The sequence below is a fragment of the Elephantulus edwardii genome, unplaced genomic scaffold (assembly GCF_000299155.1).
Source record: "Elephantulus edwardii isolate Elephantulus edwardi_28Jun2011 unplaced genomic scaffold, EleEdw1.0 scaffold00104, whole genome shotgun sequence".
Classification (NCBI taxonomy): Eukaryota; Metazoa; Chordata; class Mammalia; order Macroscelidea; family Macroscelididae; genus Elephantulus; species Elephantulus edwardii.
In genome coordinates, this window is record NW_006399854.1 from 9,875,345 (window position 1) to 9,902,966 (window position 27,622).

The window sequence follows — 27,622 nt, forward strand, 5'->3', positions numbered from 1 at the left end:
GCTGTGTTCTGGCAATAAATTCTCTTCCTGCCAAGGTCAAACAAGTTCAGTCTGGTTGAATCCTGTGGAAGAGTGAACTGAACACCTCTGTGGCTTCTTAACATTCAGCCCTTGGCAGTTCTGTCTGCTAACCTACTGGATCTCTTTGGAACCTGAATCACCCAGAGGACCATCACTTCTCAAGCGCTCATACCAGAAAGACCGAACTCACTGTTCTTGGCTACTACTTCCCCATAGCTCATCTGTTCAGCAGGAACCAGATCTAGGAATATTTTCATGGATAACATAACCTACCCCTGTTAGAACCTCAGAAGCTTCCATGCAATGATCAAGGGTATCCCATCCCCTTAGCTGAGGTTTCTACCCACACCTTTAGCTGAGCTGAACCCTCAAAACTAAAAGGAAACAGCTTTGCCTTGTGGGTGTACCCAGATCTGTAAGGCCAGCTAAGTGGCCTCTTGACTCCATCCTGGCCTTTGCCAGGGCAAGGAAATACTACCACCACCAAGAAGGATAAAATAAGTTTTTATTTATAGTCTTATAGTAAAGGGGGAAGCCTTAACTTGCAAGACAATTCTTCTGCAGTATGTACAACATACTTTTTATTTCCATGGAATGGAATCAAACACAGACTGAGACTACAGAGTATACACTAGAAATCAGCGAATGCCAGGAACGGAGTAGGAAAAAGACAAAGAAATGAGGCCTAAACACTCAAAACCCTTCACTGGGATCTGTCGACCACAGCCAGAACCAGGGCTGGATCACAAAAAGGAGACAGGTTCCCGGACGGAAGGAAGGGGGCGAGGAGAGGAAGGGTCTGCACCGCTGTGCGCGGGTTTAGTACCAGGTAAATTGCTCTTGGTATTTACATACAAAATCAGTTGGCTCTATTTCTTAGAAATGCACACGGGAAGTATGATTTGATCATTACTTTATGAATCTGTTGCTTTGCAATACCAACATCATCAGAAATAGGGCTAATTCACTCAGATTCAAATTTCAGAAGCAGGAAATAAATATCAAAACATTATCACTGGCCCTCAATATAAAATTTCTACCCCCGTCCTAGACTCCCCCTCCCTGTTCCACCCAACAATAAAGCCACCCACTACTACCAACTCCCTGGTGACTAACTTCACTACTGCTTTCTCCCAAACGTACCAGAGGGACCTGTGGCCCTCTGCACCGCCACCAACACAAGCTCAGGACAGCTGCTGAGAGAAGCAGGAGTGAAACATGCCCAAGACAGCGCAGCAAATCTGGCCCCACTTTTCTATGACAAATGTCAAGGATCTGGTCTTTCAGTAAGAGTGATAAATAGCTTTTTAAGAAAGAAAAACAAAATACTTAAAAAAAAAAAAAAGGGTGGGGTGACAGGGATAATTCTGATTATTCCAAACTCATCATCTTCTCAATGTAGAGCAGTTCACAGATTCACAAAGTCTATCAAACAGAGGTGAAGGCAGACAGGAAGGAGAGGCCTGTGAGGGGAAGAAGTCCTCCAGGCGGCGGTGCCCGGCAGGGCTGGGGGAGCTGGTGGGGTGGTTAGGACACCATGTGCTCAGAGGTCCGGTTGGCCGTCTGTCCTCCACAGAAAAAGCTGCCAAGTTGGGGTGTTTTGGTTTAAAAATTCCTGGTGGGAACAGGGAATCCCTGAAGGGGAAAAAAAAAAACGTATTCTTTAAAAAAAAAAGGTACTGGAAATAGAGGAGAACGAGAGCTGTTGTCCAAGAGCTTCTATGTAAAAATAAAAATTAAAAAAAAAATAATAAGAAAAATAAAGAGTCTCTTAAAGGGTTCTAACGATGAACTGAAGGAGGATGAGACGACGGAGGAGACAGACAGTTTTTATTGCTGGCCTGCCCCGGTTAGCTTAGCTGGCCTCCATCCGGAGTTTCTTCCTGCTTTGGGGCTCTTCGGGCTCTGACTCTGAGCTGGAGTCCGAGCCCCCATCGAAGGCAGAGATGGTGCTGCCCTTGGCGTTGGTGTAGAGGCTGTTGTCTGAGGAGGGGTAGTTGGTCTGCAGTTGGGCACTCGACCTCGCCTTCTCCAGTGCACGGACTGAAAGGCAACCAAAGGAGAGTGTTACAGTCTTCTGGAGACCAAGGAGTTACCAAGTTTCAGACTCAGGGTCCAGCCTGTTCTTCCTAAGAGCTTGTTGGCCCCTGAGGCTCAGGTTGGCTCAGAAGGAACTCCCTCCTGCTGGCTGTTCCACTCGTTCACGTCACTTCCCTCCCTTTGCCCAGCCACGCACTGGGGCCCAGTGGACACGGTCAGCCACTCTGCAATCACATCCAACCCTAAAGAGAAGGCTTGTGACGTTACTGCCTGCCATGGAAGCCCAGTGTGGAGACAGGAGCAGAGCTTTCTGTGGGATCCAACAGTGTAACAACAGAGGAGAAACTACCTGGCAGTGCCAGGCTCCAAAAGGTGCAAAGGTCACACATAACCACTCTGATTACATCGTCCACAACAGCAAAGAAAGGTGGCTTAAGATGGTACCATCCAAAGAAAAATGCTGGCTTAGTTCTCATGTACAAGATCCACTTGGAATGACAAGCTGGACACTTGGAAGCAAGTCACCAATACACACAGACTTCTTGGGTTCTTTGAATACAGCCCCTACATGCTGGCTGTTCAGCCCAGTAACCAACCCGCTGACACCTCCCACTGCCCATCCCACTGTTCGGCTCATCCTGAGCCTGGATAGTCAACCCATTTATTTTATCTGAGGTGTTCTATCCCAGGTGGTTACTTGCATTTCCTTTTACTTGCATCTTCCATGAGGGAGGAAGAGAAGTGAATTCCCCAGGAACAAAGAACTTGATCAGCTCTCGCTTTCCCCTGTGGTTATAGGAAAAGGTGGGTGTGAGCATTTGAGAACAGCATGGGCCTGGCCCATAGGCTGCCCCGATTGGACTACCAATGACAAAAGGGAGGGCTCACTGTCCCTGACCATCTGGAGTCGCTGGTACTTACACAGCACATTCCACTCCAGGACCTCAAAGCTCTTTTCTGCACCTGATGCCAAGTGTGACCCCCCTACCTGCAGGCAAAGAACCTGAACCCCAAGAAGGCGAGAAATTGGGTCAGAAAAGATACAAGTCTCCAGATGTCCATCTCCCTAGACTCCACTGACTCCTTGGCAGCTCAGGTCCTTCCTCAGGATGGCTCTAAGCTTAACTATTCAGGCTTCAAGAAGCAGGGTCAAGGCTGCTTCTGCGCGCATGCTCCGTAACTGGCTCTGACTCTGCAGGCCCAGTATAAAAGTAGGGCCAGCTGCCCCACAAGCTTGGGCACTTACCTTGCTGCTCCAGAAGAGCATTCTGCCGCTTGAGGTCATCAATATCTTGCTGGTGTGTGTGGTTTTTCCTTCGCATATACTGAATATACTCTGTGGCTTTGTCTAGGATTTGGGCCCGGGATGCCTGTTGCAATAGGAGAAAAAGCAAATGGGAAAAAATAAAGACCTAGTCCAAGAAGTGAGGGAACTATACCTTCTGCAGCACCAGCAAGAAAAGTCCTGGGGTGAGAAGGTAAGGAGGAACAAAGCTGAGAAAATGAAAAGTGCGTGCTATGGAGAACCTTCTTTATACCAGATGCTGCGCCTGGTGTTGCACGTATCTTACCTCACTAGTATTCTCAGAAAGTAGTTCCTTGCGGCAGAAAACTGACGTTCTGAGGGGCTTGCTGGCTTCTTAGCAGAAGCTGGATCTGACTCTGAACTTTTATTTCTCCCATGCACTTTGGGTTTTTCGGTTGCTTTAAATACCTCAGCCTGGGCTATGTCTGAAAACATTAGGTGCACTTGTTCCACATTACAGCCTGACATTAGGCAGCTGGTCCAGAAAGCAAGAATAAGATCTCGGATGGAGCTGCCATGGGATAAGAGTGGGTACGAAGGTTTTCATCAAGGTTCTAGAGTTCAAATGTTCACATTGCTGTCAACTATTTCCAAGTGAGTGATGCTGCTGTGTCACTATGTTTCAGCCTTTCTGGTTCAAGAGACTTGTGAAATTTGTTGGTACTTTATGTCAACACAGAAGGGCATGAGATTGGGCCATTTCAGGAAGTAGCCACACCTTTACCATGGCTGTGAGCAGCCTGGCCACTGCTGTGAGAGGAACAAGTTCATTAACCAGCAAACAGATGTCAGGCTATTGTGCTCCTAGAAGTCAAATCAAATTTGTCCAAGAGTCCTTTCAAGTTACAAACATGACTAAACACCTTTGCTAGGCTGCTACACTGTAGAGTGGTATGAAGCCAAAAGAATTGAAACCCAAAGTAGGGTTGTCTAGTAGCTAAAATATGGTACTCATGCCACTGAAGCTCCTCAGTGGGTAAGGAAGCATCTGACCCAGCGTAGGGAAGTGCTTAACAATTTTCTATTGCCACCTCAGTGGGTCCCACATGACCAGAACAGAGCAGCAGCAAAGCAAAGCCAACATTCAAACTTAGCACAACTAGCTCCATTTTTATCAAATCCTGACAATCTCAGTCTCCAGACCAAAGGTTTAGTTTGTAATCAGAGAGGTTTGCTAGGCCTGAATTTATTTATCAGTTCTTTCAAGTACTACATTTACAGCTTCTTCTAAACCACCCTTTAAGGAATGTCCTTAAAAGGAAATGGTTAATATTCAGTCAACCTATTTTTTCCCCCTCTGGTATGAAATATGCTGTACAAGGTACCAGGAAGACACTGTGAGGAAACAAGGTATATTAGTTATGGTTTCTTTTGACAGAAGTTTACCATCCAGTTGAAGTACGTACGTGTGTGTGTATACACACACACAAGCGTGCACGTGTGCACGCGAATTGTACAGATGGAGAAGTCTTGGGAAAGACAGCTTCTGGCCAAGGGGATTATCTACTTTGTGCCAGGCACTAGCGTGAGCTCTGTCCACAACCATTCCCACCTAAATGGTGAGCCTTGCATTAGACCAACATGGACTGTTTTGGAAAGGGTTACCCTGGACACTGGCAAGGTTGTGAAGATGGGAAAAAGCCAGATGCATTTCCTTTGTTAAGTAGGCTAGCTGGTGCAAGAGGAATGAGAGTAACTAGCAACCGTGGGCTTTTAAATCTGGTTGCAAGGTCACTGGAGAGGTTATTCCCAAAGGGCCTTACTAGGGTCTAATTAGTAGACCCTTAAATGATAACATAAGGCACAAATTAAAAGTAACTAAAGTATGTTTTTGTTCTGAACACAAGAAAAAAACGATGACAATTACAGGTAGCAGGGGGTAACAGTGGCAAGGAAGAGCATGGGAATTAGGTGACAGTGGGTCGTGCAGTCTAGGCTGTTGTTAATAGGCTCTGTGACTGCACACATATCTCTTCCTGGTCATTCCTTACCTGACAAGGAATTCTCCAAGACTCTACCCTAGCCTTTCAAACTCTACCCTCTCCACCACTGATGTAACAGCTCTATTTACTTATACTCCCAGTCTTTCTTTAAATTTGCCAATTTAAAGGTACTTTTCAACTAAGACTTCTCAGACCAGAACATTCTTTAACTACTTATGTACATGTGGGATAGAGAAAATCGAAAACATCTCTGACCCCAGGACACTTGCAAGTGTTCAGTGAGACCTTCTTATTAAAGACTGGACTGAGTAGCTGCCCTGATGCTACCCATTTTCCCCTTTATAGACAGGACTATGAAATCAGGATGAAGAAGTGAAAAGTGAGCAGAAAACCCGGGAAAACAAACCAGAAGCAGGATCCTGTGAATGATGGCAGTTTCCACATCAGGGTTGTCTTCAGATAAAGAGAAAATTCACAGATGTTCAGAACAGAGTGGCTTAGGAACAAGAGGGCCCAGAGGAGGCTTTAATCCAGCCTCGTACGAAACCTCCTTAATGCTGAGCACCGCCCTTCCTTCACTTTCACTGACAGATGTGCCCCACTCCATCCAGGTGCCACTCATAGGCTCTTTTCACCCCTTAGCAAGCCAAAGGAATGGTTCAGTTAGCCTTATTTTTGCCTTTCTGAGGACATTCAACAAAAATGAAAAATTGAGTAAGAGAAAATTTTAAGCACAAAATAGAGAATTTCTCCAAATGTCCATATACATCTTGGCACAGGGAAGAAAATGTTACTCACCTAAAATTCCACCCTTCCCTTCTGTCAAACCCACAGGTGACCAGTGACAAGGTTAAAGTGCAAGAAGGCCCTTCCTTGCTTTTATGAGATTGTGATATGGGGACAGTAAACATGAAGTCAGGAAGAAATGCTGGTATTTATGACATGAACTACGAAGGGCTCTGAGCTTTCAGTTTCTGTTTTCCCTCTCAGTCAGCTGAATCCACTGTATCTACCATACAAGTGTGAATAAGCTTGGAATTGGTAAATCAGTGGGTTCACAATCAACTACTGCCTCTGGTATGGAAACAGGTTTTCCTTTGGTAAATTATACAATTAATCCCCTACTGCCACTGAAATAATTCCAATTAACAGTGACCATTCCTTGGGCTTCTGAGACTATAAACCCTTTCATGTGGATATGGGACTGCCTATCATTCTCTTGAGAAGTGGTTAGGGGTTTCAAACCACTGACCCTCTGGTTAGTATTCTAACACATTGCAAGTTTCCAATTCTGAATTTGTCTTCTAAGCATAAATGAGCCTCTTCAGAGCTTTTGCTATAGCCCTGAGGCAAAATGGACTGGGGTTCAGATGATTAGAAATTGGTGTAGGTTAATACAAACTGGCTTCTCAGCTCTCTTCTTCATCTCTCGGAGTGGCACGTAAGGATGCTGTGTAGCCTTGTTAGCCTTTGCTTTAAAGCCATGGTTGCAAACAGCAATACAAAGGATTATGATGAGGAGGATGACAATGACAGCAGCCAACACTTATTGAGTACGTACTAAGTGCCAAGTATCAAGTATCCTCACATAACTCTTAAATGTATTATTTTTGTTGCTAGGTGCCATCAAGTTGACTATAACTCATGGTGACCCGATGAATAACACATCTGAACTTATTTCCCCTATTTTTGGAGTAAGAAAACCATTAACATGTCCAATGTGACATAACTTGCACGAAGTAAAGTCAGATTTTATTTTGGGCACTCCGGTTCCAAAACCTATGTGCTTAGCACAATGCAGTATCACCTGCTATTTACTTGCCCATGTCCCTGGCACACTGCCTACTATCTCATTTGATCTAACACTCTCTTAGGGCAGGTTATCACCACCCCCTGACTTTACAGGTAAAGATGCTCGGAGAAGTGGTCTAAGACTACCGTGGCAGTAGGAGGATTAGAAAGATTCAAATGGAAGCAGGCCTTACATGAGCCCCCAAATCCATCAACTTCACTGCCTACCTACTGTCCCCCACACAGTGACACAAAGGATGGACACTGTCTCTTACTGTTTCAATCTTCTCTGAGCAGTGAGTAGTCCTTTCTACCAGGTGTCGTTTCTTATAGATGACTGTTGCTGTCAACAATATTTCCTCAGAGTAACCCCATCCTCCTCAGGTACCTTTTACAGAAATTTTGGATCAGAGTCTGCTCCTATGCACTGGAGCAAAAATCTACCACATATTTCAATGAAAGACTCTTAAGAGTCTGACTCCAACAAGAAGCTTATGATTCTTGAAGCAGTTCACACTAATGTTCAGGATAAAGTTCAAGGTTACTAAATCTCATTTATAGGAGTGGGTCTCAAAAAAAAAATAAATAAAATATATATGGCAAGAATTCCATTTCTGGTTATAAATCTTATTACAGTAACATGTATTTGTCTATTAACTCAAGCTGTTTAAAAAGTGCGTGCACAGAGGTGAGGAAGAGAACATTCTAGACTGTTAACCTCAAAAATATCAGAAGGAACCTGTTATTCCCCAGGGTCCTGATGCTAACTTCAGAAACAATGATAATAGTGTCTTACCCCAGAACCACATTCTGCTGAGCTGCTATTCCAGATGCCTTGTTTCCTTAAGAACCAAAATGCCACGTCTTGAGGGATGAATAAAAGCAACTCCCTGACTCACCTTCCGACATCCACTTCAAGATGCACTAAAACATTCTTTTTAAAATCTGCACAAGTGTTCATACATACTAGGATAAAGACTAGGGCAAAGCTAAGGAGACTTGCTGGTGTGATGGTGCCTGGCTGCTAACCAACAGGTCGGTGGTTTCAATCCATCAGCCACACTGCAGGACAAAGATGTGGCAGCCTGCATTCATCTAAATTAGCTGCGGAAATTCTACCCTGTCCTACAGGGTCACCATGTGTCAGAAAAGGATTTCATGGCAGTGGGTTTAGTTTTAGTTAAGACAAAACTAAGCAAACAGCCCCAGTGGTACAAGGTAAGTGTCCTGCTACTAATCTAAAAGGAAGACCTTGTGGCCTAGTCGTGAAGAGTTGTACTGCCAACCCACCAGCTGCTCTGAGGGAGAAAGATGGGCAATTGCTCCTCTTGTGTGATTTACTGCCTCTGAAAACTCGATGGGAGGATTAGCTACGAGCAAATTCTGACTCACCAGCATGAACAACAACAAATGACACTAAATTATTCCCTTTAAAATGGTTAATTTCAAGAAAGGCAATAAAGACAATCAGACATTGAGGGCGTTGTAATTAATGTTATAAAAACAAAATATGAATGGCTAAAAAACCAATACACTTTGCAAACTTGCACTCAAAATTTGAAAAAAGGAACCTCCTTCAATGCTAAAAAGCAAGGATTGAGGGGGCCTTGGGGTGAGAACAGCTGGGCCATGTGACTCCAGGAGGCTTCCTTCTCGCAGGCCCTCCCCCATCTACGGAACCGTTTTGTCCCTCACTAAGCAAAGGCAGAGCTATAAAGGACATAAGTTTAAACGAAGAGCTGGGCATTTGCTTCACAGTCAACAAAAACCGCTTTTTCAAACCTTGCATTCTTTTTTCTTGTACCCTTAATAATCTAAAATGAAAGGTGTGGTACTTCCCTATTAAATCTTTGGCTATAAAGAATAGGGGCACATAGCTCCCTAAAGAGGATGCATACCTAGTTAACAAACATGAGAATTTATGCTGCAATAAGAAAGAAAATATAAAATTAACTGTTTACAAAATTGGTAACTCACTTAAAAAAAGTCCCACTATTAGTGAAAATGGTACTCTCAAAACACCACCAAAAGGCTAGTCTTTAATACTTGAGAAATAGGAAATTAAAAAAAGACATGAAAACAATCTCCTAAAAAAGCAACTTTTGTAAATAAACTAGAATAATAATTAATAATAATAATGATAATAATGCAACTTGGCAAAACCTCACACATTCCTATTCTTTGAAACAATAATCTACTCTGGAAATCTATTCTGTGGAAATAGCCGCATGCACCAATATACTCACCACTACATTATTTAGAAAACTGAGTCAGAACAAACTAAATATATAACAGAAAAATGCCTAATAGATACATACACACACTTTCACGTCAGAAAAAGCATGTCATGTGAAAGGAGCAAGATTTACTTGTGAAGCAGGCATATGTTACTGCTGTGTACCATAGTCTTGGTACTGACCCAAAGCTGACTCTCCGGCGAGTTTCCAGAGGCAGTAATAGCATGGGAGGAGATTGCCCACCCTTCTCCCACAGAACAGCTGTGCCTTTGGGACTGCAGCACAGCTTCTTGCCCCTAGGCCACCCAGTCTCTCCTACTAAATAAATACATACACTTTCATGTCAGAAAAAGTGTATCATGTGAAAGAAACAAGTTACATGTGTTTGAAACATGCAAGGAGATTAAAAAATTAATGTAACATACAAATCAATAATACCACTTTTTCTTATTAAAATTTTCTGGGGAGGAAAATAAAAAGAGGCAAGTTTCTTTTGATATTCACGTTAAGGTGTCTCTGAACTAACTGCACTGTCCAATATGTGGCTAATGTGCAGATGAAATGTGACTGTTTTGAATTAAGATGTACCACAAACACATAATAGAACGACCTGGAAGAGAAAAGTAAATGTAAAATGGTTCATCAATAATTTTTACTATACTGATTAAAAGTTGAAATTGACTGCATGGGTTAAAGAAAATATACGACTAAAATGAATTTTAACCTGTTACTTCCAACTATTTAAAACACAGCTAGGAGAAAGTTAACTACTAAAATAATATTTAAAATGTTTGTGGTTTACATTAAACTTTTATTTGGCACTACTGACTTAGAATTTTAGAATAAAGGAGATACAAATGTATTAGAAGGCTGAGGTAATTTTTAAAATTTTCTGTACTTTTGTCAGAGAGAAAATAAATGCTAAATGAAAAGCCAAAAATGAAAGAGAGGGGAAAAAAAGTTTCATCTCCAGCTCTAAAGTCCTCTTCATCAAAGTAAGACCTCCCAGCTCTGAACAAGAGAATCCCAAAATGATTAACAGTTTTTGGTTTCAGGCAGCACATTTTCTAGTTTGGTAGATATGATAATCACAGAAATAAGCAAGAAAAATGGAAAGTTTGGCAAAAAGAGCCAGTGGAGGTAAAAAAAAGATACTACAGGGTTCCCAAGGGGACACTGGTGGCCTAGCACTAAGGAGCTATGCTGCCAACCAGAAGGCAACATGGGTAAACTCCTCCCATGTGATTTACTGTCACTGAAAACCAGCTGGAGGGTCAGCTACAGGTTGGTTCGGCCCCCTGGTAAACAACAAGAGGGGCTGAGGATAGTGAAGAACCTGATATGAGACATTAAGGCTAGGTAGCTGCAGACAGGAACAGGAGGACCAGGCAAAGGAACACATAAATGGACACACAGAGAGGAAGTGTGAAATGAACTTGGCAGCCCTTGTGAGTTGGTTCTTCTGAGTGAAAATTAGGGACTTCAGGAGGCTTGAAATGGTGGAAAAGAAAGAACCCAGGTAAGTTGTAAGAGTTTCATGAAGCCTTCTATAACATGTGAAGGGTTAATGTTGGAAAAGAGAAAAAGCAAAAAAAGCAAGTCGGTTACCTTATTTTAGTGAACATGAAATGTCAGTTATTAACATTAATGGGTAATAAAAGGCTGCAAGTTTTCAAGAGAGTACATAGTGTATAAAGAATGAAATGACAGAAGCTAAGCCTAAAGTGTTAGGGGTACTTGGACAACTGTGGACATTCCCTTAAGATGTGGAAAATACTGCAGAAAGTAACTGTTCAAGTTGGCGTCTAGCCAGATAATAAACTTAATAAATAAAAAGGTGAAAACAGGTATGGCCTCAGCAGAGTGGTTGAGTGCTCAGCTCCTAACCAGAGTCTGCTGGCTCTATGGGAGACCAATGTCTCTGTCCGTACGATTTACGTGGAAACCCAGGAGGCAGTTCTAGTCTGTCATATAAGGTTACTATGAATCAGCATCAACTTATCCTTAAGAGGTTGGTTCTTTTTTCTTTTTAAATTAAAAAAAAAAAAAAAGAAAAGAAAAGAAAAAACCAGCAGCACAGATGGGATATAAACTTACGGAATTGCTGAATTAATTGTTCCAGCATTTGTGTGCACCGTCAAAGGGATCAGATTGGTACAGGAGGAGACTGCCCCTCCTTCTCCAGCAGATCATCTGGTGGATTTGAACCACAAGTTTTCGGGATTGCAATGCAGCTTCTTGCCTCTAGAGCACTAGAGCTCCCCTAGTCTGGCTTTATGAAGCACTGTTTGGGTCATCTAGTATAGTTAAGGCCAGGGTACACAGGGACTTAATGCCTTTCCTTAATACCATGTTTCAGACACTGGGTGGAATAGGACCAAAAGGAGATTTCCCTTGTCTTCATAATACTTACTATAGCTATTTAATTATATTCATCAAATCATCATATATAAGATTAAAACTGAGATAAATGCTATGAGAGCATCTAAAAGAGCTAAAGTCCTTAAACTTTAAGGATCATTCTGTTCCATGATAGAAGGAAATGATTTGGTTTCAACATCTACTTGTGGTTGAGGAAATCAGGCTCTAATGGAAATGAAACTGAAACAAGCTCAGTGCTTTTAGCTCTTAGTTGTTGCTCAGCAGTTAGCACCTCATCAATGTTAACTGTTAGATATAATCCTCTGCCAACAAGAAAGCAAGCCTGTCCAGAGCACACACCATTCATTGCACATCTCACTATCCACAACATCACAAGGCTCTAATTCATCCAGGAAGCCCAACGAAATTGGCTGCTGCCCTTTTCTATGCAGAGCTAAGTGAATCCACCGCTTCCTCAGGGTTTCTTCTCCCTCACTGTGCAACTGTGTGGCAGCCACCTACTACGTGCAAGATTTTGTCTTAGGCAATCTGTAGAGGCAGTCTACGGTTTTGTAGTCTACATTTTGTAGAGGCCGTCCTATATAAAAAAATTTGGAAATGAATGCTGAGTGGCTGAAAAATTCTATTTTCAGTTTTCATTTAGATTATATTTTCTCTTTCCAACACAGTTCTTTCCAGAAGAAGTCCAGACTACAAATGCAAGAGACAGGAGTAAGTACGTTCAAAAGGCACTCAGACTTAAAAAGAGTCAAGAAACAAACCACTGTACAGACACAAATGACAGTAGTGAAATGACACTTTTTATCCCTAGAGTCAACCATGCTGAGGAATGGACAGAATCGTCTGGTTCGGGTGTGGAAGCAGACCTAGTTGAGAGAATTAAAACCCCACTGTATAAGCAAACAGATGAGCTGACATCAACAGGGGGAGCTCCTTACTGAGGAAGGGCTATTCAATACCAACTGATGCCCCTTAAAACAGAATTACTATCATTTTTTTTTTAAAGAAAGGTAACAGCTCCCTGTTAAAAATGGGGTCACAATTGACCATGCCCTTAGTCCTGTTGGGTGGCTAAGGTTCTCAAATTCATCACCTTTCCCAGCTGGTTCTACATCCAGCTAAAAAAACGGCAAAGAATATAAGCCTAAAACAACAGGATTTTTAAAAAAATATAAAATATCAATGCTGAAGATACATAAATACACATATTGCGTGTGTGTGTGTGTGTGTGTGTGTGTGTGTGTGTAGTAACTTGTGGTTGCTGTGAAGCTGAACACTGTGACACTGATGTGTCAAATGCATTAATGGTTACCCACGGTGGACAGTGTTTGGTGGAGCTCCCCGATTAAAACAACTTGGAAGCATGAAACAAACTTTGAAGGATGAAAGTGTTGGACTTTCATTCATAAGGTCGCTATGAGTAGCCTACGACTCGATGGCACTTAACAACAACAATATATATTGCATATATATATGTCCCAAATAGAGCCAGTTGTAATGGTCTGTATCTTATGGTAGGAGCAGCCACGTGGACTCAAAAGAATTTACATTTTAAATGATCTTCAACTCTGTCACCTCAATATTACCTACTAATGCCACTTCAGAGAAAAAATATTTTAGTAGCAGCCTAGTGACTACACACAATTCAGATTACTGTCTATCCAGGTGAAAGGTTGAGTATTTAAGCAAATTTCTTTCAAATATCCTTAAACCATTTGCCTCTATAGAGTGTTGGAGCCCTGGTGGTGCAGGGGTTAAGTACTTAGCCGCAGTCATGCCCATCAGTTGCTCCATAGGAGAAGGGTGGGTCCTCTGCTTGACTGTACTTACCACTGAGTCAAGTGACACGCCAATGGTTTTCTGAGGCTGCAGATCTATGAGATTTGCCTAGCTTTATCTATCCTCTGGAGTAGCTGGTGGATTCAGCTACTCTCACTCAGGTGGCAAGCTGACATACCACGACCTATACCATTTGGGCTCCTTTCCATCAACACGACAAGCTTGGAGACCCTATGGAGAAGTTCCACTCATCTGCTTCCTTTATTAAGCAGTAAAATTCAAAGCTTTTGAGTTTACTTCAACTCACAGGGACACTACATTTCAAAGCAGAACAGGCTTATAGGGCTGCCAAGGCTTTAATTACCGTAGCTTTCTCCCAGAATGCGGTAGATTCAAACCACTGACTACAGCTGGCAGCTGAGCACTCTAACCATTAAGTCATTAGCAGCAGTAACTGTACCAAGAGAACTGGTACAATTCAAGACTTTAACTTTTCATTAAGACCAAAACAAAATGTAAATCCACTACTGTCTAGCTGCTTCCAATATATAGAATGTCTCTATTTCCCTAACAGAGACCCTTCTACTGGGCTTCTACAGCTAATTCTTTATAGGAAGAGACTGCCCATCTCTCTGGAGAACAGGTTGGTGGATTCAACTACTTAATTTAGTTTTTTAAAAAAAATTAATTTTAATGAAAGTTTACAGAGACTTAGGGTTTCCAGTCACTCATTGTTGCACTTTTCTCCCTGTCCTCCCTCCTACCCCCAATTTACTCTTCTCCTTGAAAAGTTATGCAGTCCCTCCCATGAAGTCCACTCCACTATGCAGACTTCATTCTGGACTCCTGTCATGACAATAGTACATACATCATATATCCCTTTTAAACAGTTTTATCTCTCATCTGTTTCAATGCAGTAAACATCATTCCTCCCCTACTTCTCTGTCTTCTCTCAACCGCGATGTCAGTCCCATTTTACAACAGTGGTCCTATGCAATATTTGCCCTTTTGTGACTGAGATATTTCACTCAGTGTAATGTCTTCCAGGGTCATCTATTTTGCATATTTCATGAGTTCCTTGTTTTTCAATGCTGCATAGTATTCAACAGTGTAAATATACCAGAGCTTCTCTATTAATTTGTTTGTTGATGGGCACTTGGGTTGTTTCCAGCTCTTTGCTATTATGAATAAAGCCACAATAAACATGGGTGTGCATATATCTGCTTGGGTGGCAGTTATGGTTTCTTTAAGGTAGTAATTTAGTTTTTCTTAAGTAAAATGTGACCATGCTTTAGGATGTTTATCTTATAATTTAAACAAAAAAAAAACTTAGAAGAAAAACGGGCTCTAGATCTCCTATTTACAGCTACTTTTTTTTGAAAGGATCTCCATTTTTGATTAAGATAACTTAATCAACATTCAAAAATTCAACTTATTGCTCTCAGTGAGCTCATAGCTGATCTTCCATTGGGTTCCCAAGGCTGTATATCAAGCAGGAATAAATACACAGCCAATCTTTCTCCCTTACATCTACTGGTGACTGGAATCACCAAGGAGGGTGCCATGTGGGTTAGCAGTGTAACTGACTATGGACTAGGCCCCAGAGTGCCCTAGGTCATCAGTAGGTTTCCTTTTTCAGCACACACAAGAGAGAATTTAAATGCTAAGTTATAAGTTACTGGGAACGTCAAGATGCTCAAGTCCCATGAGCTTGGAGGTCTCTGCTATAAGAATCAGCTCGAAGTTCCTCAAACTGTAAAATTCTCATTTTGTGATTATTTACTTAGTGTCACAACCTTAATTATTGCAACCCAAATTGGTATGACCCAATTTCCTTTGGTTTAAATACTGCATTTAAAAAATTGCAGCATTTAGTAAGAATTCATAAGCCTAAGGGAGGCAAAGTATTTTATAAATACTCAGTGTAGCTGTGAAAAGGTGTCCATAATAAAGACAGAGGTCTTAGATGGGAAGGGGCTGGAGTTTAAAAGCCATTTCCCTTATTCACTCTCAGTGTGAAGAATGTGGCATCTATGACACAGGCCAGGTGGATTACATTGTCAGAATAAACCCACCCCTGCTGAGTCCCTCCAACAGGTTTCCAGAGGCTGTAAATTTTATAGGAAGAGACTGTCCATCCTTCCCCAGGGGAGTGGCTGGTGGATTTGAACTGCTGATCTTTAAGTTAGCAGCCTGATAAACTATGCCACTATGGTTTCTTAAAGTAGAACTGTTGCTAGATGCTATCTAGTCAGAGCCAACTCTCAGCGACTCTACATACAAAAGAACAAAACCCTGCAAGAACTGGACCAACCTCCCCTTCTCTGTGTGACTTGTTCCAGTTCATTGTGGGAATAAAAGTGACTGCCACGGAGTGTTCTGACTCACAGCAGCCCTTCACTGGGTTTCTGAGGCTGTGGATCTTAATGAGAGGAGACTGCCCATCTCTCTTCCTTGGGAGTTGCTAGTGGATTTGAACTGCATGACCTTTTGGTTAGCACTTCCAATACACTATGGACTACACTACCTAAGCTCCTTGCTGTTAAAAATTAAAATCTCCCTAAACATACTGAATGCCCATCTTTCTTCAGTAGAGTACCTGGTGGATTCAAACTGATGACCTTTGTTAACAGTGAGACACACAACCAATTATTCCACCAGAGCTCCTGCTGACCCTCAATTAGGTTTGAGGTTGTAAATCACATGGGAGCTGTTAGAACGATACTGAGTGAAACCAAACTTTGCTGACTGGCTATTTAAGACGTGCCTTCTCTTAAGCCCTCCAACGGCCTCTCTCCAACTCTAAAATTCTTCTCATCTTATCCCCTGCCACCTTCCCTTCACTCATTCTATTCCAACCAGCTGGCCATTCTGTTTCCCTTCAACAGTCAGGAATGATTCATGTTCTTGTCTCAAGGTTATTACACTTGCCTTCTCTATCATCAGATAAATGCACAGTTCTTTCCTTTGTTGTTATGTGCCATCGAGTCAGCTCTGATTCACAGCAACCATATGAACAACAGATCGAACCTTACCCTATCCTGTACCATCCTCACAATCTCTGATATGCTTGAGCCCATTGCTACAATTACTGTATTAATCTATCTTGTTAGGGGTCTTCCTCTGACTGCCCACTTTCCCCTGAATTATGCCTTTTTCCCAAGACTGGCCCCTCCTGACAAGATGCTTTACGTATACTAGATGAAGCTTCAGCATGTTTGCCTCTAAGGAATATTCCCTTTGTACTTCCTCCAAGACAGATTTGTTCTTTTGGCAGTTCACAGGATATTTAGTACTCTTTAACAATACAACTCAAAGCTATAAATTTTTCTTCCTTATTCACTGTTCAACTTTCAGATGACTAAGAAGTGAAAAGACCCTTAGTTTGTAAATGGAGATCCTTGCTCTTTAGAACTTTGGAGATTCTTGACAGAAGATTTTCCCACATATCTACTGATTTCTTAACTGCTTTTACCCTGGATGTTGAGCAATTCAGGAAAATGTATGATTCTTTCCTTTATTTCTTCAAAATCTTTGCTCAAATGTCACCTCTCAGAGAAATATTTGGCTGAGTTAAAAATTACAAGCTACTTTTTGCTATTAAGGGAACTCGAAGCTTAGTGCTAAGAAACTGGACTACCAACCCAAAGTACAGCTGCTCCAGGGGAGAAAAATGGGCAATCTCCTCTTATGTGATTTAATGCCTCTTAAAACCTGCTGTAGGGTCAGCTATGAGTTGGTTCTGACTTGCCTGTATGCAACAGTAACTAAAATAATTTTGCTATTAAATTTTTCTACCTATCTTTTACATAACCTCCTATAAAGAATTTTTCACTTCCTAGTTTATTTCTTATCTTTCTTCATAAGAATAAGAGCATCTTTGTTTTATTAACTGTGATACTTCACTATCTTTGAAAAGTGCCTGGCATATAGAAGGCTTGAAAGGGCCAGAACAAATGACCAATTATTCTGTTTGTATGGCTACCAAATTCAAACTTTCAACTTCCTTAAAGAAAGGAAGGAGACACAGCATAGAATTCTGGATAAAAATGAGTGTAAGGACTTAAGAATGATATGGCAGTGTAAAATATACTAGATAAGGAAAAAAGTTATGATGGGCCTCTCCCAAAGTCCTCCCAAACTTAAGAAGATCTTCTGACTTCTGGTTATACAGATTCTCAATTCTGCTTCCCAAAACGGCCCATTCAGTAGGGACTGTGATGTGGGCCTCATCTGTTTAGATGTGAGACTTAGGAGAAGGCAACTTGTCCATTTAGTTCATCAAGGTTATTTTAACTGATATATAGTATGAGAACAGCTCCAACTGTCAACTATTCAGACAAATGCAGCAGATAATCCTTTGCATGTGTGTACTGTGACCAAAAGGTGTGTCTCTTTTCCCATCATAAAGGTGCTTAGACAGTATTAAGCCCAGGAATGCTGTTATGCAAGGTAAATATCTTGGTCCAAAGACATTAAATGGTGTTGATAAACAAACAAAATATTTGAAACCCACTGTTGAAGACCCTCTACTGGGTTTCCAAGACTACAAATGTTAATGGAAGCAGCTTGTCTGATCCTCCCCTGCAGGAGCATTGGTGAATTTGAACTGTGGATCTACTTAGCAGCTGAAAATGTAATCCACCATACCACCAGGGCACCGTAAGTAGGCTTAATCCACAGCAAATGCTGGTTTTGCAATTCTATGTAGTCACATGGTCTGTTTTGTTTTCTTATAAAGAAAGGCCAGACCTAATTCATGCTGTAGCCACATGGAAAACCACACCTTATATAAAATAAAAAGAGTGAAACGTGACAAGTACAAGCAAAATAAAATCATAATGGTTCCACATATGACAGCGGATAACCAAACAAATGCAGGAACTCTACCACAGAGTAATCGGGAAGCACACCTGAGAGGAAAGATTTTTATGTAACAAAATGGCTGCTTGTTTAAACCTCAGATCACTGACAGAGTGATCCAAATACGGATCTTTCCCCCAGTTTATCATTGAATTCCTATAGAGGTCAGCCAGCTATATTTTGTGTCAAGGGTGAAACTAACTATGCAAACAGATGTTTCCTCCAAATTCCAAGGCATAATTCTAAGTCACTGGCTTTGCCTCAAAGCTTCTAACTTTGCTTTTAAATGTAGAAACAGCAGGAGCCTAGCCCTCCAGGAAAAGTACTAATTTCTGGAAGGCCATCAGTGAGAAGAGTAGGGCAAAGAATGGTTATTATTTTTTTCTATTTCATATTGCTTCTTGTCCCAAAGTCTAAAATGCTCTTTACACTCCCTGGGACTGGAAAATCATCAGTGTCCAAGATGGTTCACAAACATTCCTGTAAATTTTTGTTTAAAATAGATACAAACTTTGAGCCATATGAAAGAAAATTCTCATGGAAGTGTGTCTGGTGTATTAACGACCTTAGAACTCCTTGGTGTTATCCCACACTATGGACTATGCTCTATACTCCAGGGTCAAGTTATCATTTTTTACATGAGTAACTCCTATTAATGTCTCATAAGCAGCTTTAGCACATTTGACATACTTTGCTAAGGGTAAAATAAAACAGATTGCATGACGTGTCTTTAAAGTGATTCAAGAATAAAAAAAAATGAGAACCATGCCATGTAAAGATCCTTGATTAAATTTCTTTCCAAATAGGTGAATACCCTGCTAAGCCCTATAGCAAGTTTCCAGCTAGTGGCGGCTTATCAGCTTTTAAAATAAACTCACCTTCTCTCCTTGGAGTGATGGGACCGAGTCCCGCAAACTGTGAAAGCTGTCTTTGATGTGGTCCCTACGTTTCCGCTCCAGTGCATTATGATGAGCCCGTTTGTCAGCCTAGAGGAATGGAAGAAAGAGCACATTAGAAATGTCACTCCTTTCGCTTGGCACAAGGCACGTAGGGTGTATAGCCTGGAAGTGTATGCTGTCAACGTGATGCCTGGTGACTGGACTGGGAAGGATTTGTCGAAGTTGGCAGTTAAGAGTCTCCAGATTTAGGCTCTCCTAAAGGGGAAGAAAAGGGGTGAGGAAGGCTTGTGACAGGAACATCCAAAGTAGCTTGATGCACAGCTCATGCACAAGTAAAATAAAAGTTATTCATGGGGACAGCATGTGACTTTCCTGAACACCAATCCTTCTCCCAACTGACTTATGTGTCTGTGACTGGCAGGTGACCAGCAGAAAGCTCCAGCAGGCCCCTTCATAGAACGTCATCAACCCCACTGTAAGAGAATTCCCAAGGTGGGTACCTAGGGATCAACTCAGCCATTGGTACACGGCTTCTTTCCTTCTGAAACCTATCACCGTGTCTGGTTTCCAGCCAGCTATATGTGCTAGGGTAACATCTTCTAGCCAAATTATACAACAGAAATGGAACTGCTAGAAGACCTAGATTCATGAACTGGAGATCACTACAACAGAGCTGATAAAGATGCCAACTTCATTCCTGAGTTGCTGTTGTTTTGTTTTTTTTTTAAAGTGGATCCAAAGTGCTATCTATCCTGCCAAAGGGTTCCCCTCATCCTGACTGTGCCATAAAGACACAGTTCATAGAAGGCAGATCTTCTAACACCCACAGGTTCTGAATAAACTTCCTCAAGCACCTGCGGCAGGCTATACTTTTTTGGCATTATCTAAATGCTTATAGACCAACATCTTTATTCTGGTCCTGCTTGGAACCACTAAGAAGAACAGTCAGCTGGAGGAGGAAGAATGCCAAAAATCAAGAATGACAAAATGCACTAGAGCTTCAGGCAAAAAGGACAGAGCCAGAGAACATGGCAAGACTGCTTGGCAGGTCCCCTTTAAAGGGTACTGCTTCCAAAAGCAAGACAAATACTTACTTGAACTTAATAGCATCTACATTTTGGAAGTTACATAAAGAAAGAAACTCTGAAAATTCGCCCTGAATATATAAGGCTGAATATATAAGACCAAGTTTACCTCAAGAGCAAGTTTGTATATAGGAAGTATTGGTAGCTTTAATCCACCCAGACCACAAGAAATTTTAAAAGTGAAGCAACAAATGTAATTAACTTAGTATGAGAATAATGGTTATCTCAAAAGAATCCCTGTACTACCTGAAATTTACAAACAAAAATCTACTATTACAAGAATGATCAGGATGAAAGGACTTGAGATGCTCATATTATCTAACACTGAACGTCTGAGCCATTATAGAGGACAAGGAGGCTAGTATACAGCTATGGAAACGAAAGCTACTTCCTGCTCTTTCAAGTAACCTCACCAACTGCTCTGTTGAATCTGACACATGCTTTGCATCACAACCTTGTTCTCTATCATGTATCACTCTTTTCCAAGGCAGAGGCCTGGAGCATTTCTAAAATTCTTTTTATCAAGTCTGAACTCACTGCAAAATATGAGTGTTTGCAGAACCATGATGACATATGGAATATTACAGAAAAACAGAGAAGAAAATCAAACTTGAAACAACAAACAACTGGAAGCTAGAGAGCTACTCTGCATTATACAATTTTATAGAAGGAAATGGCAGATGCCTTCCTAGAGCATTCTGAAGTAGCAATATAAAGTATGAAGAAAATAAAGACATTTAAATAGCCTGTCCTTTTCTAATTTACAGTTCCCTCTTGTCATCTGCACACAGGTAAATTAGGCCAGGTTCTAACTTGGATTACAAAGAAAGCGCTTAGAATGTTGAGGGATGACATTTGGCTTGTGTCAGCCACTCCTGTGTTGGACATATATACTCCCTTAAGATGGCTTATTTATATGCATGTTAATAGGCCGGCTTTGGTCTCCAGGAGCAGCCCAAGATACTTCTGTCTACTAAATTACCCCATTCCTGGCCACCCTCCCAGCTGAAGAGCTGTGCACAGAAGCAATGACACCAGAGAGTTACCCACAATCCCTTGTGTTGATACAAATAAAATTCTAAGTGTCTGTTTTCTTTTCTGAGAGAGTTCTGCAAATCTCAAACAGCCAGAATTAAGTTGGAATTGGTTTCAGTCAGGCCTGCACCAGAAGGGCGGAGCAAAGGCATAATCTAACACCAAAATCATCCCCACAATGCACCACTGCCTTCCCATTCACTGAGCACTGAAAGGATTCAAATGGACAAGTCTTTTGGGTTGAGGATTTTAAGTGAACTTGGCTGTGGACCATCGAAAGAAATCTTGGCTTCTCATCTGGGGAAGTCGGCCAAGTTTGAGAAGTTGGCTCAACAAGGAAAGGCTGCAGTCTACTGACTGGTAGAAAGCCTGGGTTGGGAACTGTTCTCAAAGTAGTGGATGGAATTTCTGAGGCGGATCCAGGTTCAATTTAACTAGCAGAGGAGTGAAATCTTAGCTGAATCCGGCTGCCATGTCCATCCCTGAGCTGCTACATCAAATCAATTTTAAAGGTTATCAGCCACTGGATATTTTTCTCCTCCTCTGCCCTCATCTGAAAGCAAGTTACAAATATGCAGAACTCACATGTCTAATTTTAGGCAAATCAGAATGAAATCACACCTTAGTAGCTTGACAGAGCATACTGAAATCTTTTACAACTCAAGCCTGAGATTTGTTTGAGAAAATATTTCCAAATCACAGATCCCTCCTGTCTGACAACAACTGTTCCCAACTTCCTTTCATTCAAAAGGAGAGCCACTTGCTAGTCTTATCACTGCTTTGTCAGTGGTCTTCACTTACTGGAAACCCTTTTTCAAGGGGCCAAGATTTCAGAGCTGAGAAAGAAAACTAGATGAAGATTCCCAGTGTGAGACAAATGAGAGGACCCACTCAACCAAAGTAAAAATTATTTAAAAGCAAAAACAACAACAACAACAACAACAAAAACGAGGGAGAAATCAGGTAACAAATAAAGCTCACCTCAGATGAACAAGTTCTCTTTTCTGTACCACGAAAGATGTTTGATAATAATGAAAATTGTAGTTAGTACTGAAAGCAGTCTTGTGAAATTAAGCACTCAGGCTAGAAGACAAGGTATTCTTGCACTGTACAGCAGGTCCCCAATACCTCAAGAACACATTCTGTAAGGAAGGGCAGCAGCTTCAAGTACACCAGATTTGCAGTTTCTACCAGAAAACACTTCCTTCGGGCATCCTCAGGGGCTGGGTAATACTAAAGAGAGGCCTACAGATGCTCAGCAGGAACTTCAGCACCAAATCACTTCCAGCTTGGCTGACTCGGCTAAGGTTTCTTCTATTCAGCCTGTGAATTTTTGGTCCACCAACTTTCTACTTGGCAGCCAGAATAAAATCTTACCTACAATTTGTCCATCTCTGACACTAACTAGCGCATGTATTTTAAGTGTCATTAAATGTTGAAGGCAAACGTCATTTTGTTAGCTAAGACATTGCTAAATTGGCAGGAGGACATTCTAGCAAAAGAAGTTTTTTCAAAATTGAGGGAAATCTTTTTAAATTATTTCCTTTCAATTTAATGCGCAAAGGAATACATTTTCATTCAAAGTATTCCATCATTTATCAACCTTATTTCCAGCAAGTTCTAGGCAAACACATGGGAAAGAAATCCTTCATTATGCAAAGGTTCTCAGCATAACAACATTTTTTGCAGGCTACATAAACCTAATTCCACCAGGCTGGAATCATCTCAATCCTGGTATTTTTAGCATACAAAGAATCAGAATTGACCACCAAACATTTACAGTCTTTAAGAAAAGTTCATTCTAGACAGGAAGTAGTACTGTTAGGATAATTATCAAACTATTCTTATTAAACAACTACCACATTGACACTGGAAGTACATAAACTCAAAATTCTCATCAAAAAAGATCCATCTGGTAATTAAGAATTACAAAAAATAAACTAAATATCTAAGATATCTAAGAACTTAGAACATCTTCATCTGCATGAAAATTACAACATGAAACAACAAGCAGCCAAGATGAGATAAACCAAGGACTATAAGAAGAAACTAGTAATTTCATTTTCCTAGTACTCATACTTGAGGCCATATATTCCCAATATCACCCAATGAATAAGTCTGTTAGCTAGACAGTATCTGTTCCATGGTGCCTAAAAGCATTTGACAACATTATCATCAAAACATGAGGAATGATGCCTTCTTTATCAGGAATTTATTTGTTAACTGACTTAGGGTCTTCGATCACCTTTTCCACCACTCTGACAACTTATAAAAAGATTTTTTCAAACATAAGACTATTCTTACTCCACCAAACAGGCATACACAGAAACTAAACCTGACATTTTTACATCAACGGTCTAAACAAAGTACATGCATCATGCAGCACCTTTGCCATGCAACTAACTGCAGGTAAATGAGACATTCAGTTCCTGGATGGATTCCAATTTCAGAAGCAAATCGAGTTTGTTCTCTTCTATATATACTACAATTCCTAAAGAAGCTAAGAGACTGGAGAAGTTAAAAAGCATGTCATAATAGAAATTGACTGCACTAATCTGTTTTTAATCCCCAACTAGTATACTCCAACACATTCAGGGGCGATAAAGAATATGCTCGAAAAAGCCTTGGGCTTCTTTTACTCTTTCCAAAACAAATTTCGCAAACAGAAATAAAAAAAAAGAAACTCCTGGCCAAAAAGTATACCTGTCCCAGAAATTTTTCTTTAAAATACAGCCTCCCCCCGCCCCAAGAAATAAAATAGTATCAACAGGATTGGGATGTATCAAACTTATTACTAAAAATATTATTTGGTGGTACTTCCTTTAACAAAGCTTACTGGTGCCGAGGAAGTTGTTTTCCATCTGCACTGAGGCACAGAAAAAAAATATTCGTCAAAACAGTTTCACTTTCTCTTACAGTTTGCCTCACTTCCTAACTCTGTTTTTGCTGAGTCTTCTACATTTCTCATGCAGGCAGGCTGCATTTACTGTAGAGGTTATAAAACATGACTCTCTCCCCTTATATCAGGATCCACAAAACCTATTCCAAGTAACTTGAAAATTTGGTTGTTCACAGTGAACACTCTTTTCTGAAGTGCCTTCTCCAAACCATCACAGTAACATTTAAAAAATTGTATTTTTTAATCTATACTGAGTATCAGTGAGCGAAGAGATGCATTTACAAAGGAAATAAAGGGATCCTTTCTACTTTACTTAGTCACAGTAATTACTTGATATACTATAAAATTAGACGACATATTTTTCTTTATGCTGCTGTGATTTTCTTCTGCCAGGTAATCTTTAAGAGTCTTAGTGAATAGATACCAAATGAAAAACAAAAAGGTCAAGCCCACGCCTCTTATCCCTAAAATCAAAGGGAAAAGTCCTAAGCACATTAACAGCAAACTAAAAAACTAAACTAAAAATCTAGGCAAAACAATGAGATCTGGATTTTAAGAGAATGGAGATAGCTTAATAATTTAATGAAGCAATTTACATCAATATCTATGCAGATAAATATTATGAACAGCAGAAAGCTTTCAAGAACTGTAAGAACAAATTTTACAAACAAAATTTTTCTCTCACTGAAAAGTAAAAAAAATTCCAACTCAAAGGGTAATTCTGCAAAGGAAGCCTATGAGAGCTCTGGCCAATCCCTACCCAGTAGACCTGATCAGGCCCCCATGCAGATAATTCTGGAGGAGACTATGAAGGGGGAAAATGTTTTAAAGAGAATGGGTCCTAAAATGAAACTTTACTTAATGTAAACAGACTCTACAATAGCTAGGGTAGTAACAGTAAAGAGGAATTCCGTTCAAATAATGTACAACTGTAAGTACATGGCAATACTTCAAAGACAAATAAAGCAAAACAACCTCCCAGTTACTATTTTCCAGGGTCAATTTCTAGGTCCGCTGGGACAACTAGATCTTTGGCTTTTTATGGAAAGAATCGTTTTTAAAAGCAAAGCTTTTCATAAAGCCCATCTGATTGGATCACTACAGAATCTTTGCTCACTCTAATGAAGAACATGTACAAGAGTGCTTGCCTTTATCCTGTGGTAAGGAAATGCTTATACTAAAGCTATCAAAGAAAGTGGCACCCTGCAAACTCTCACCAGCCTCTAAACAGCTTGACTGTTCCATACATTGCTTAAAAAAAATGAGAACCACGAGAAAATATGGATCCTCAATTGTTCTTAAACAAAACCAACCAACCAACTAGGAAATCTGGCAGCACTGACCGTTCACTTCCACATAGTAGTAAGTTACTTCATGGAGAAGGAGTTACCTTTTTAGAAGAGACATGGGTTCCCAGGACCCCAGTCCTCATTTCTTCCTATTTCAACCTATTTTACTGCCTAGCCTCAATTTCTAGCCCATACCCTTCTTCACAGCTGTCAAATATTAGACACTCTTGCTACATTTCTCTCCACTTTCCTTTTTATGATTTGTTGTTTAATCCCTTCTCTCCCGTTACACACAGAACACTTATGGTACTGCCCCAAGATCCAAAGATTTGAAAATAGTCTACTCAATCCACAAAACCATCTACAGAATCATCAACTAAGAATCATCAAACCCCAAAGAAACAGTGTTCTTGACTAACACTGTACAGCCTTATCATTTTTTACTAAGCCTATCTCTTCAATGCCACTGCAACAACATCCCTATTCTTTTTTAAAAAATTATTTTTCTTCAAATCAAACAGAGTCAGACTACAATAAACTGCACGTGACAACACTTTTCCCAGTCAACCTTTGGCTCCTCTTCATTTTCAATTTCTGCACTAGAATATCATGTGCCAGATTCTACGGGTCGACAGAAGTCACATGATTTTTTGTTAAAGGTACTGCATGTGGCTTCTGTTTCACATGCAAACACTGCTTAGAACCTACTTGTTCTAAATCTTCTGGCCATAGAGGCCTGAAACAATGCTGCAATTTTCTTCATAATGTTTTATTTGTCATTCCCTGCTTATACAGCTGTAGCTAGCTAGCTGTTCCATCTGAAAACTACTGGATCGAGACAACGCCCACTTGCAGTCGCCGGAACCCACCACCTGAGAATCCAGAATTGCGATTTGCAACTCTCGCGTTCCCACACCACGACTATCGAAACAAAGTCCCACCTCATCGGAGGGATTAACAGGAGAGTCAACTACAGTATTAAAAATAACAGACCGGTCTCGTTTTGTCCTGACTCCCAAAAGTACTAAAACTGAACGGAAATGAAAATGAAATGGAGAGTAGGAGACGTACCGGAGACTGAAACCTCGGTTGCTCTTCCTGAAATAAGAGAGAGAAAAAAAATAGAAAAGATAGAAGTTATTTTTACACTTCATATTCAATAATTAGAAAGAAAATGCCGGCGGCGGAGGAAGCGGCGGGTGGGCAGTCAATCCGACCCTCCTCCCTCCCCACCCCATACTCCCACCCCCCTGCGGATCCGGCAGCCGGGCGTGGGGGTCCTGAGCGCCGCGCCTCCTCCCGGGACCCGGCCGGGGCCAGAGGGGTTTGTGAGCCTCCTTCCCCCGAACCCCGCGCTGGGTTCTGGACACTCCTAACTCCTTTCTGCCCTCCCTCACCTCTCAGGATCCGCAGGTCATGGGGAAAAGGGACCATGGACCGAGAGAGCAGGTCCTGAGCGCCGTCCCTTTCCCCAGGATCAGGACAATGGGATCCTGGGCATACCCCATCCCTGTCCTCAGGATCCTAAGCACGATAGGGTGGGAGCCGGGCGGTCGCAGCACCCGCCTCCACGCAGGAGGTGGGGTCCCAGAGGCCGCGTGTCTCTTCCCCACCTCCAGTCCCAGGAGGCCGCTCCAGTCGGGAGCCGAGAAGGGAGCAAGCCAGGAGCACGACCGAAGCTGTCTGGCCCCGGAGAGAAGGGGGACGGAGGCGGCAGCAGCCCGGCCCCCTCCCACCGTCGCCCCGCAGAGAGTCCCGGCCACTGTCCCCGCCTGACAACCCGCACGGGAAGGAAGAAGCCCCGGGACTCACGTCGCTCTCCACCTCGATGTCATCGTTATCGCTCATTTCCTATGGCCCAGGGAGCGGCCACTGCAGCAGCGGCGGGGAAAGGGGAGGGGTGGAAGGGAGGGGGAAGTCACCGACAACAACAAGCCGAGTCCCCACACACACACACTCACACACTCACTCACTCACTCACTCACTCGCTCACTCACACAACACGGGCGAGAACCACCTCCTCACTGCAGCACCGGATCAACGGCGGCAAGCA

The 27,622-nt window shown here is 41.6% G+C and overlaps 1 protein-coding gene across 3 annotated transcripts; it reads right to left on the bottom strand.

Annotated features, from left to right (window-relative positions):
• Positions 1–506: 506 nt before the first annotated feature.
• On the bottom strand, positions 507–27,622 carry MAX (MYC associated factor X). Of its 3 annotated transcripts, none has more exons than XM_006891807.1 (5): positions 27,382–27,622; positions 26,641–26,667; positions 19,241–19,348; positions 3,308–3,431; positions 507–2,064 (listed from the first exon to the last, which is right to left on the bottom strand). In XM_006891807.1, the coding sequence occupies exons 1-5, from the start codon at positions 27,415–27,417 to the stop codon at positions 1,877–1,879; spliced, it is 483 nt and encodes a 160-aa protein (XP_006891869.1). In that variant the 5' UTR covers positions 27,418–27,622; the 3' UTR covers positions 507–1,876. The 3 variants fall into 3 exon arrangements, with proteins under 3 accessions (XP_006891869.1, XP_006891870.1, XP_006891871.1); XM_006891809.1 differs by lacking the exon at positions 507–2,064 and adding an exon at positions 2,747–2,847; XM_006891808.1 differs by lacking the exon at positions 26,641–26,667.

Bases quoted from the DNA above. Each gene is read 5' to 3' on its own strand.
- MAX (XM_006891807.1), bottom strand. From the start codon at position 27,417: ATGAGCGATAACGATGACATCGAGGTGGAGAGCGAC. The intron at 26,668-27,381 runs GTGAGTCCCGGG...CTCTTATTTCAG, and splicing joins ACATCGAGGTGGAGAGCGAC to GAAGAGCAACCGAGGTTTCA. The intron at 19,349-26,640 runs GTACGTCTCCTA...CCATTCCTCTAG, and splicing joins AACCGAGGTTTCAGTCTCCG to GCTGACAAACGGGCTCATCA.